This window comes from Crocuta crocuta, unplaced genomic scaffold (genome assembly GCF_008692635.1).
Source record: "Crocuta crocuta isolate KB4526 unplaced genomic scaffold, BGI_CrCroc_1.0 scaffold29, whole genome shotgun sequence".
Lineage (NCBI taxonomy): Eukaryota > Metazoa > Chordata > Mammalia > Carnivora > Hyaenidae > Crocuta > Crocuta crocuta.
The window spans coordinates 7,035,124-7,047,538 of NW_027533280.1; the positions used below are offsets into that span (position 1 = coordinate 7,035,124).

A 12,415-nucleotide genomic window follows, 5' to 3' on the forward strand; every position below is an offset into this window, starting at 1 on the left:
AACCCACGAACCGCGAGGTCATGACCTAAGCGAAAGTCGGACGCTCAACCGACTAAGCCACCCAGGCGCCCCTAAGTTTTTGGAATTATTATATGAATAATTAATTGGATTATATAAGTAGTTAATTATTATACAAGTAATTTTTGTGGTAAGAATCCCAGCAGTTTATAAAGTCAAGACAGGATGCATGAAGTAAATACCCCCATATAGAACCACTATTAGCTCTTTCTTCCAGAACTTTCTATGCATCGATAGGCCTCAGTATGTATACCTATGTAGAAGCATAAGTATGTGTGTGCGCATGTGTGTGTAAAATGCTTTCACACATAGGGTCATCCCGAGTCTACCAATTGCCTTTCTCTAATTAAAAAACATTTTTTAAGTTTATTTATTTATAGAGAGAGACAGAGACAGCATGAGTAGGGGAGGAGGAGGGAGAGAGAGAGTCCCAAGCAGGCCCCACACCGACGCAGGGCTTGAACTCATGAAGCCGTGAGATCATGACCTGAACCGAAACCGAGAGTCACATGCTTAACTGACTGAGCCACCTAAGCGCCCCTAATTTTTGTTTTTAATGTTGTCTCTGACATCTCGTCAGCACATGGCGCTCTTTTCTCATCCAAGCAGTCTCTCTGTTATGTCATTACCTGTTTACACGCCGCCCCCTCCTCTCCTCCCCTGCATTAGCGTTTGGAAGGCCGAGTCTGCATGTCATTCATTGTCTCGTACCCAGTAGGCTCTCAAAGGGGCTTGCTTGGTGAAAGTATCAGGTGTGCACATTTTGATCGTCTTTTCCTTTCCAGCATCTTCTCTGGGACCAGAGCCCCCGGGGGCTTCTGAGCCACCTCCCCATGAGGCGGTCCTTGCGGAGCCTGCCTCTGCCTCGTTTGCTTCACGCTCTCATTAGCGTCTCCCTGTTGTCCTCGTTTTCTTCGCAGAAGTTGCCTTAACTGGTGTTTCTCCCCAGGTGAGGCAGTCGCCTGGGTGAGTAGTGTGGTGTCCTTGGAGCAAGGATGAAATCCAGAACCATACGGGAAATGACGGGTCGATTTGGCCGCACAAACACGGAAACCTCCGTGTGGCAAAAACAAAAGCGGGAAAAAAAAATCAATGAAAATGCAAACATATTTTCAGTATTAGTGACAAGCGGGAGAGCTAATCTAGAGAATTTCACAGATCGATAGGAAAAGATAAACACAAGGCAGAAAAGAGGAAAGCGCATGAACCAAAGAACTAGAAATGACAAACATGTAGAAACAAGTGCTATTTAACTGATGAAAGGATTTTGATGACAGCAACACGATGGAATTTTTCAACCATCGCTGTAGCAAAGATGAAGAAGATCGATAGGAATTGTTTCCAGCAAGGAGGGTGTACATCGTGACAAAGCAGTCTGTTAGTTAGAAACACAGGGCCTCGGGCCCGGCCCCAGACTTTCTGATCAGGATTTGCTTCTGAACAAGGCCTCCTAGCGACAGGGATGCACACCAGAGTTAGGGAACCAGAGTTTCCCAGGAGGAATGGCAGCCAGCCTGCCTGGAATTGAATTTTGGTTCTGCCCTTTGCCGGCTCTGTAACCTTTGGCAAATGTATCAGCTAGTACCAGACAGCAGCGCTGTGTAACAAAACACCCACCAGACCCAGTGGTTTATAAAATAACTGAGTATCCTCATGGATCCGTGGGCCGGCCTGGGCAGCTCTGTTTCATGCTATGGGTCTGTGGACCCAGTCTGCTCCATGTTTCTCTCGTGTTTCTGGGAGCAGTGGGCTGCCTGGGGCATGTTCTCACGTCAGTAGCAGGGGCACAGGAGGGCAAGTAGAAACAAAAGGGGCCTCTGTTTTNAGAGCCCGACGTGGGGCTCGAACCCAGGAACCGTGAGATCGTGACTTGAGCCGAAGTCGGTCACTTAACCGACTGAGCCCCTCAGGCGCCCCAAAGGAGGCCTCTTAAAGGCTGATCTTATAACTGGCACATGGTCATTTCCGTCCATATTCTGTTGGCCAAAGCAAGTCCAATGACATGACCGAGACCACATCCACAGGGCGAGGAAGGACTTGGCTGCTGGTGCGAGGGACCACAAAGTCCCATGGCAGAGGGTGCAGACACCGGGGGGGGAGGTGGGGGGGAGGGAGAGGACAGAAGCTCAGGCTCTCGCAGCAGTGATGAAACTCTGTGCCTTAACTTCCTCCTCTTCTGTGCGATGGGGAGTAACAGGGCCGACCTGGTCGGATTGCCAGATGGGGATGAGGATCACTGAGTTAGTAGAGAAGTGACAAGAGCCGCATCTGGCACACAGGAAGCCCTCAACTGCCCGTGGCTGATAGGCTTGTGAGGGGTGGGACATAGATCGGTACCATTTTCAGGGGGAAGATGTTTGTCGGTGTTTATTAAAACGAAAAATACGTGTGCCCTTTGACGCAGCAGCGACTCCTGATGGACGTTCATGTGAATGGCAGCTCCTCACGCCGTTTCTTAGGCTTTGCATCTGCCCCCGCGCTGACCAGCTGTCCCCTGTCCTCTCGCCTAGGTGGGCCTTTCTGGAGCTGCACACGAATGGCCGCTACAATGACAGCCTGCAGGCCTACGCGGCGGGCGTGGTGGAGGCCGCCGTGTCTGAGGAGGTAAGGCCAGATGGGGGGCAGCCTGGGCCTCCTGCTCCCCGCTTTCCCCCCACCGCCCCGTGACCTCCAGGGAGCTTCAAGGGCTCTGAGGTCAGGCATGTGCAGGGGGCGCCCCCGCCTGTGCCCCCAGCCCTCCACCGACCTGGGGAGCAAGGGCTCGGGTGCATGCTTAGGTTAGGTGCTATCTGATGCCTATAAAAGATATATAACATGTTCCAAGTCATGAAACACAGCGATGCAGTGAACCTCCAGACGAAAACCTAAGGGTGTTGCCGATACCTTTGAGGCCCGGCCCCTGGCCCCCAGAGCACCCGTCACCCTAAATGCGGCCTCCATTCATGCATTCGTTTATATGGAAATATACTTCACGTGCCATAAAACTCACTATTTTAAAATGTACAGTTCAGTGGTTTTAGTCTATTTATGGGGCTGTGCATCCATCACCACTACCTACCTACAGAACATTCTCATCGCCCCAGAAAGAAAGCCCATACCCACACCTCCTCCCTTGTTCCCTAATCTACCTTCTGTGTAGACTTGCATATTCTTGATGTTTCGTATGAACGAGTGAGTGGTCGCCTGTGTGTCTGGCTACTTTTACGCGGTGTTTTCAAGATTCATCCACGTTGTAGAGTATATCGCACTTGACTCCCTCCTGTGGCCACGTAATCCTGTATTGTATGGATGGACCCCATTTCATTCATCCATTCATCCGGGGATGGACACCTGAATTACCGCCCCGCCCCGGTAACTGAGTTTTGCTACATCTGATGGTTTCTCAGACCACATGCTAATCTGCCATACTTGATTTGGGGCTCTGTGAAAGGGGTCTCGTGCATTTCGGAAGTCAGCCGGTATCACAAGTAGGTGCGGCTGTGTGGCAACAGCCATTGTCCCCCAGCGTGGGTGGGGGTGTGACACCCGCTCTGGCAGATCATTTGGCAGTAACAGAGTCGAGCCTGCCCGCGCCCTGGGTCCCAGTGGCCCTGCTCATTAGGTGTGCCCCAGGTGACCCAAGGACGCGCCTGAGGTGCCCAAAGCTGCCCCGAGGTGGCAGTAGCCAAATGCCCCTGGCGGGTAACGGAGGGCCCAGATGGCAGTACAGTGGCAGAGAGCCGACGATAGAGCCTTGACGGGGAGTGAGGAACAGAGATGCCTCCCAGGTGCTCGAGGGGGAGAGGGAACGAGCACGCAACAGACCACAGCACACAGTGGGACACCCCTTTATAAAACTCACACTCCGGGGGCGCCTGGGTGGCTGTCAGTTGAGCGTCCAACTTCGGCTCAGGTCATGATCTCACCATCCGTGGATTCGAGCCCCACGTCGGGCTCTGTGCTGACAGCTTGGAGCCTGGAGCCTGCTTCAGATTCTGTGTCTGTGTCTCCTTCTCTCTCTGCTCCTCCCCTGCTCACGCTCTCTCTCTCTCTCACAAATAAACATTAAAAAAAAAAAATTAAAACCAAACCAAACCAAACACTCCTAGTTCTGACACCCAGCTGTAGTTTGGGACACCCACCTGGGACCTTGATGTCTAGGTAGCTGCTCAGACGCCAGGCCTGTGCTGCTTGGAGTGCTCGGCGGTGAATGAAACCTCATTCCCTGTCTCGGGGGGCCTGTAGGCGGCCAGGAGCACGGGGGCAGGGCCCCAGGGCTCCCCTGTAAGGAATCCCCAACCTGATCCTGCACACCCCACCGAGGCTCAGAGAGGTGAGGTTACTCACCCAGGGTCACACAGCCCGTCTGCAGAGAAGCCAGCATTCAGACCCGGCTCTGTCTGCCCAGAGGCTCTGCCACCTCCCTGTGGGCCCCCGGGGGCTTCTCGTGAGCGGTAACTGTGTTCTGTCCCCAGCTGTGTCCCCTGCACCCAAGCCAGAGATTGGTGTAAGACGGGCACTTGGGAAATGCTTCTGGAAGCAGCAAAAGGCTGCATGGTGGAGGTGGTATCTTATTGAGGCCTCACGGGCTGAGTAGAGTTTGGGTGCATTTCAGGGAGGTGGCAGTGGAGCGGGGGTCCTTAAGGGATCAGTCTTGGGGGACTGGGTGCTGCCACGGTCCCCTCACTGGCCTGCGTGTCTTGGGAATATTTCCAGTGTGGTGAGGGGTGTGGCTGGGAGTTAACCTGCCAGCCTTGGCCCAGCGAGGCCGGCGCTTTGGGAAATTACCAATTTACATCTTTCCGTGGTTCCAGTCTTGACCCTTTGATTCATTACCTTGATGACCTTGGCTGAGGACCTCACCTTCTTGTGCCTCGGTTTCTGCAGCTATAACGCGGGGATGGGGATGGTAGCACTTTCTTTACAGAGTCGCCGTGGGGACTAAATGTGTCACTTCATGCAGAGTGCCGCTAACGCTAGGCGGAAAGTGGGGGGACTTGCCTCGCCCTGCTGGAACGGCCCTGCGTGGATTTGGGATTCCAGGCCAGGCCTGACTGGCAGGGCAGCCGGGGCCGCAGGGCGACCTGGAATGGCCTCACTCATGCACCTGGGGGTTGGCTGGCTGTCAGCTGCCGTGATGGGGCCGCGTGGTCTTTAACCTCGCAGCAGGCTGGCCCAGGCTGGCTCGTGTGACATCAGAGCAGTGGGATGTTGAAGGGCTCGTGAGGGCTGGTTGAACGGGCACAGCTTTCTCTTGCCCGCACATCACCTGTGAGCTCCCTGCTGCGTCCTCGGTGCTTAGGACGGGACACGGTTGGTGCGCAACAGCGGTAGTTGACTGACTGCCTCCAAAGATGAGGGTCTTCGGTAACAGAGGAGGCACGATCCTCCCCCAAGGCTTCCCAAGGAGGGAGGCTCCAGAGGCGTGGGGAGCCGGGTGGGGGAGGAGGGCCTTTGGGGAGGACAGCCAGCGCCAGCAGAGGCGCAGAGGGGGTCTCCCAGGGCGCCTGTGCTCTGTGGAGGCCTGGCTGGGTAGGGGTGAGGCATCGGCGCCCGAGTGGGGAGCCAGCCGGGTCCTCAGCGAGGGGGCAGGCTGGCTGCCCCTTCCTGCCCGCGCCCACCTCATCTACCCTGCAGCTCATCTATATGCACTGGGTGAACACCGTGGTGAATTACTGTGGCCCCTTCGAGTACGAAGTCGGTTATTGCGAGAAGCTCAAGAGCTTCCTGGAGACCAACCTGGAGTGGATGCAGGAGCAGATGGAGCTGAACAAGGGCTCTTCCTACTGGCATCAGGTGGGTGCGGCCCCCGTGCTCAGCAGGGGGGGCGGGGGGCTGGGGCTGCTTNCATCAATCAGGCCTTCCTCTTTCCCTCCCTCCCTCCCCATCCACCCAGCCACCCATCCATCCCTTCATTTGTCTGTCCATCCAGTCTTCCTTCTCCCCCTTCTTCCCTTGCCCTCTGTCCGTCTCCCATCTGTTCATTCAGACATCTACCCCCCGTCCACCCATCTACTTATCCATCTATCCATCCACCTGCCTACCTACCCACCCATCCATTTACCCATCCAGCCATCATCCATCTACCTGTCCACCTACCATCCATTTATCCATCCACCCATCCACCCACCCATCCAGCCACCCATCCAGCCAGCCAGCCATCCAGCCATTCACCCACCTACCCACCCCCCTATTCATTTATCCATCCACCCATCCAGCCAACCAGCCATCCATCCACCCATCCATCTACTCACCCATCCATCCACCCATCCATCCACCCATCCAGCCATCCAGCCATTCACCCACCTACCCATCCCCCTATTCATTTATCCATCTGGATATCTGCCTATGCACCCATCCATCCATTTATCCATCCAGCCATCCAGTCTTCCCTTTCCCTCAGTCTTTCCCTCTCTCCCTTCCACCATCCACCCATCCATCTATCTTGCAGTCATCCCTCCCTCCCTGCCCCCCCTTCCCTCCTGCCCCACCCTCTGGGTGTCTGGTTTGTCTGCACACTTACCACCCACAAGCATATCCATCTTTCATTCACTTCGTCTCACCCATTTGTCACCTCCGCCCATCGTAGCCCAGCTTTCAGTTCTTCCACCCACCGCACCCCCACCACTGATGTGCCCCATTTGGTTGCCTGCCTGTCTCCCTGCCCACTGTTTACGTGTCTGTCCGGTTTCCCCCTCCCCTCCCTCCCATTCCCGTCCCCAGCTGCCTGTCTGACCGACCACCTTGTTGGCTTTATTCCCCGCCTTCTTCCTGGCCATCGGCCACTGAAGCACCTGCCGGTGTGAGTGTCCGTCTGTAGCTCCATCACGTCTCCCCTCGCTCCCCGTCTTAAGTCTCGCCAGGGGCTGCCCTGTTCCCGTGGGATGATGCCCGCACACTTCTTGCACCCTCTCTGTCCCCAGCTTCGTCCCTTGCTGACCTCGCTCTGTGGTCCAGCCTCCCTGACCTCCCGGTGCCTTGAACAAGATGTGTTACCTCTTCCCTCAGCGCTTGTGGCCTCTGCTGCCCCTTCTGCCAAGAGCACCTCCTCTTCCCCCTCTGCCTGGCTCGCCCCCCACCCCTCACCTCTGTCCGGTCCCCACACTTCCCTGCGGGCTCTAGTGAGGGACTCAGAGTCTGTCTTCCGCTGGACCCGAGCCCCGTGAGGACAGGCAGGGACACATCTGCTTTGTTCACAGTATTCCCGGGGCCCAGCACATAGTGGGTGCTTTATATGTAAAGACTTGTTGAACGTTTATAGATGAAGGAACAGATCTGGCTTGTTCTGTCAGCCCATCCAGTCTGTGCACCTGATTGGATGTCTGTCCTTCTGTCCACCCTGCCATCCATCTGGACGATTGCTTCTCTTTCCTTCCTTTCAACTTAGCAGCCTCCCATCCATCCCTCAGTCCCGCCTGAGTCTCTTTCCATGTATCTTAGCCTTTTGTCCATCCATCCATCCATCCATCTCGCAGATGCTAAGTGCATGGTGTGTACCCACTGCTGGTCAAGGCCCTACGGGGGACACAGTGATGATCTCCCTGGTTACAGAGCAGTAGCAGTGACGATGAGACGTCAGTTACATGAGATACGTGCCCTCAGGCAGCAGCGCAGCCAGTAGCTAAACTCAGAATAGGGAGTTGACAATGGGTCAGGGCTGGCTGGGAGGCTTCCTGGAGGAGGTGGCTTTGACCTGGGCTCTTAAGTGGGAGTGATTTAAGTTAGCACAGGGAAGAGACATACAGTTAACTAAGTGAGGGCAAGAAGGGTGGGTGCTGGGTAAGGAGGGTGCACCTGGGCCGCTCCTGCTCTGTCTGGGTCCCCAGACCAGAGCCCCTCCCACTGCCTCACCCTTCCCCTGCCCCTCCCTCAGGTGCGGCTGACCCTCCTGCAGCTGAAGGGTCTAGAAGACAGCTACGAAAGCAGTGTGACCTTTCCAACTGGGAGGTTTACCATCAAACCCTTGGGGTTCCTGTAAGTGCCACCCCCAGAGTGGGCAGGGTGGGGAAAGGGCCCCTCCTCACCTTCCAGGCAGGCAGACCTGTTTTGCCTCCGCGGGCTCAGCCCCTGAGCGCTCAGCTAACCTCCAGAGCCTCAGCTTGCTCCTCGGGGAAAGGGGCGTGGGAACGCGCCCCGGCAGGCACGGCGACGCTCTGGTGGCCGGCCCTCCTCAGCCTGTTGCAGCTCTCCGGGGACCTGGAGGACTTGGAGCCGGCCCTGAACAAGACCAAGACCAAGCACGTCATGGGCTCTGGCTCCTGCTCCGCCCTCATCAAGCTGCTGCCTGGCCAGAGTGACCTCCTGATCGCGCACAACACCTGGAGCTCCTACCAGAACATGCTGCGCGTCATCAAGAAGTACTGGTTCCAGTTCCGGGAAGACCCCCAAGGTGGGTGGACGCTGAGGGGGGACGGCCTCCTCCACATGTCTGGGGCTTGGCTGTCGGCTGGGTGTTGGGGCAGCCGGACTAGCTCAGGCTCCTCCGTGTGACATGGGGCGGGGAAGTGTGGAAGGGCTCCTGAAGGCTGATGGCAGCCGGCGCAACACTCCGCTGCTCAAGGCAAGTCAGGTGGCCGGCTCAGGTTTGAGAAGTAGGGAACACGAATATGCCCTTCCTGTCCAATGTGAAAACTTTGCAACTAAGGCCCAAGTACCCCAGAGTGTACCCCCCGCCCGCCCCGATCCCTGGCCCCAGTGCCCATCTGGAGGGAGCCACTGCCAAATGTTTGCGGTGCCTCTTTTTTAGCGACACCTAAAAATCGGATGTTCCCAGGAGGTGGCGAGGTGGTGGGGAAATCTATGCTCCCATCCTCAGCCTACGGGAGTGGGGCTTGGCGCCGCCACGTTGAAGCGGAACCAGCCGGCATCTAATAAAATTCCAAATCTGTCACTCCCATGGTCCAGCAGTTCTTGGCTCGGGTCTGTCCCTAGAGAAACATTGCGATTTCTGCACGGAGACTGTGGACAAGGATGTCAACTACAGTAATGGTTCGGAAACAATCTAATGCCCATTAATTTAAGTGAATTTCTGAATCGACATGTATACAGAGACGTGTGCACGGCACCTGTGTAGGGCTGGAATGTTTGCAGGTTGAACAGCCCTGGGTGCGGCACCCGGGTTTGTCCTCACCCCAGCACGATCTCCATCTGACTTCTTATCGCATAGATGAAGTCTGCCCGCTTCGGAGTGTTACGGGAATGGAAACAGGCAGCGTGTGCTCGCCTGGGTCTGAACTCTGAACTCCCGACACCTGTCGGGTTTAATCCATATTGTCATCTGTAGCCACAGATCTACAGGTTGCTGTACGTCTGTGAACACTGTAATATCTTTTTAAAAAACCTACGTAAGGGTCGCCTGGCTGGCTCAGTCAGTAGAGCCTGCGGCTCTTGATCTCAGGGTCATGAGTTCGAGCTCCACACTGGGAGCAGAGTTTACTTAAAAACCTGCATGAAGTTATACATGTGTTATAGAAAATTGGAAAATACAATAAACGTTCACATACAATCACAATCACTTTCAACGCCCCACAACCCAGAGGAGGTCGTTTCAGGGAATGTTTGGTTATGTTTTTTCCTAGACTGAAATATACCTTATTTTTCCGTTTGCTTTCACTGATTTGTATGATGCTAGGAATACGTGAATACGTTCTTGCTGACAGAAATTCTAGCAATGTAGACGAAGAAATACACACCTCCTGTTATACCCTTTTCCTGAATTCCAGACCCCTCCTAAGCAGACACCTGTCGCTCCTTTGTTTTGAATCTGTCTAGATTTCTTTGGATGCATTTATAATGTGTATATATGAGCCTTTTTTAAGTTAAGACTTTTATTTATTTTTTAAACATTTCTTCACTGTTGAGAGTCAAAGAGAGACAAAGTATGAGCAGGGGAGGGGCAGAGAGGGAGGGAACACAGAATCTGAAGCAGGCTCCAGGCTCTGAGCTGTCAGCACAGAGCCTGACGTGGGGCTCGAACCCCCGGACTGTGAGATCATGACCTGAGCTGAAGTCGGACACTTAACCGACTGAGCCACCCAGGCGCCCCAAGACTTTTTATTTTTTAGAAAAAAGCTTTAGGTTTACTGATAAATTGAGTAGACAATACTGAGAATTCCAATATCTCCCCACTCCTTTTTCCTGTTCTAAACATGTTGCGTAGGTGCATTTGTTAACAATTGATTTACTGATGTCCATGTGTTACCATCAACTGAAGTCCGTAGCTCACATTCAAGTTCAGCCTCAAAAGTAGAGTTGTACGGATTTTGGTAAATGCACGGTGATGCGTATTCACGTTTACAGTATTACACACAAGAGTTTCACTGTCCTAAAAAGTTTGCTTTCTGTTTTAAAAAAAAAAATTTTTATTTTAATGTTTTATTTATTTCAGAGAGAGAGAGACAGCATGAGCAGGGGAGGGTCAGAGAGAGCAGAATCTGAAGCAGCTCTGAGCCAGCTGTCAGCACAGAGCCCGATGCGGGGCTTGAGCCCACGAACTGTGAGATCATGACCTGAGCCGAAGTTGGACGCTCAACCTACTGAGCCACCCAGGCGCCCCTCTGTTTTTGTTTTTTATTTTAAACATGGAAAAGATCATAGGCTTACATGTAATGTGCTCCCTTTGCTCAACAACCGGCCTTGGACAGTTTCTGAGAACGGCCACATTCCGTCCACCTTTTCAATACTGGATGCTAAACTTTGAACTAGTTCTCCTTTGAGGACTTGGGCCACGTCCAGGTCTTTGGTGTTTTGAGTGGTGCTGAGGCAAGACCAGTAGGCCCCCAGGTGGAAACACAGGGTTAAAAGACGGACGTCATTGGGGCGCCTGGGTGGCTTAGTCGGTTAAGCGTCCGACTTTCGCTTAGGTCATGATCTCGCGGTTCGTGGGTTCGAGCCCCGCGTCGGGCTCTGTGCTGACTGCCAGCTCAGAGCCTGGAACCTGTTTCAGTCTGTGACTCCCTCTCTCTCTGACCCTCCCCTGCTCACGCTGTCTCTCTCTCTCCTAGAAATAAATAAAAATATTAAAAAAAAAAAAAAAAGACTGACTTCATTAAACATTTTAGTCTCAAGCTGCACACGCTCAAATGGCTTCCAGAAATGGCCGGACCAGTTTACACCTGTCCGCAAGGCTGTGCGATGTCAGCTTTCCCCTCAACCTTAGCGGCACTGGGTGTGATGCTTTCTTTCCATTTTTGACATTTTGCATGGGTGATATGTGACATCCTGGGCTGAGCTTTTTCTTTTCTTTCTTTTTTTTTTTTTTTTGTATTTTCTTTACTGATGGCTAGCTCAAACACACACTTAGGATGTATATGTTGATGGGTGTGGACAAACATAATCGTGTAACCGCCACTCAACAAAGAACGTTTCCATCGCACCGTAAGTTCCTTGTGCCCTTTGTAGTAACCCTTCAGGCAGCCGCACTCCTGATCTCCTTCCCATTAGATTAGCTTTGCTGTTCTAGAACTTCACCTAAACCTGCACTAATTTTTAAACATTTCTGGTAGTGTAAAAAAAAATTCTGGGTGGATTTATTTGTTAATTTCATCATTTGTTAATTTCACATACTGTAGAATGAACCGTTTTAAAGCGAATAGCCTGGTGGCATTTAGAACATGCAGCCACTACCTGCGTCTGGTTCCAGAGGAAGCCCCGGTAGGCGATCACCCCCGTTCTTTACCCCCCACCCAGCCCCTGGCAACCACTGACCTTCCTTCTGTCGTAGACTTGCCCATCCGGACACTTCATGTGAATGGGATCGTGCAATAGTGGTTTTGTGTGTGGCTTCTTTCACTCAGTACGATGCTTTCAAGGCTCATCCATGGCGTCTCGAGTATCGGCATTTCATTCCTTTTGATGGCCGAGTAATACTCCACTGTGCGGGGAGATGACAATTTGTTTGCCCAGTGTTACTGATGGATGTTTGAGCTGTTACCACCTTGGCTCCCACGCTGACTTTTAATAACTGGAACAATGCGTGTTCACTGTGGAACGTTAGAACATACGGTTGAGCGGAAAGCAGATGTGAAACCTGTGATCCGCCCCGTCCCCAGCCCCCAGAGAACCACCGTTAATGTGGGTTCTTTTCCCTTCCGGTTTCAGCTGTCCAGTTATGACTTTACCTTTTTAATTTTTGTGTATTTGTTACACAGAGAGGGCTCCCTTGGTCCCTGCCCTGAAGCTGGCCCTGGGTGAGCGCTGGTCTGGATACGGTGCCCCTGGCTGGAGGCGAACCGTACACGGCCGTGTGCCAGACGCTTGGCACGTCGGCACTCTTGGAAATTAAATCCTTACACCTGCCACCTTGGACAACATGGACAAACCTGGAGGGCATTATGTGAAGTGAAATGGTCCAGACGCAGAGACACAGATACTGTGTGATCTCATTTGTAGAAATGAAGCAGAAAGAAGAGTGGTTGCC

General features: G+C 53.3%; 1 protein-coding gene across 1 annotated transcript in view; it reads left to right on the forward strand.

The window, feature by feature from the left end:
* PLBD2 (phospholipase B domain containing 2) overlaps nucleotides 1-12,415 on the forward strand; it is a gene marked incomplete at its 5' end in the record, with an annotated part of 22,704 nt that overhangs the window by 3,981 nt on the left and 6,308 nt on the right. Inside the window, 4 exons of the mRNA XM_077747967.1 lie at nucleotides 2,529-2,622; nucleotides 5,635-5,793; nucleotides 7,871-7,971; nucleotides 8,172-8,386. Coding sequence (XP_077604093.1) covers nucleotides 2,529-2,622; nucleotides 5,635-5,793; nucleotides 7,871-7,971; nucleotides 8,172-8,386 — 569 coding nt within the window. The remainder of the gene's footprint in view (nucleotides 1-2,528; nucleotides 2,623-5,634; nucleotides 5,794-7,870; nucleotides 7,972-8,171; nucleotides 8,387-12,415) is intronic.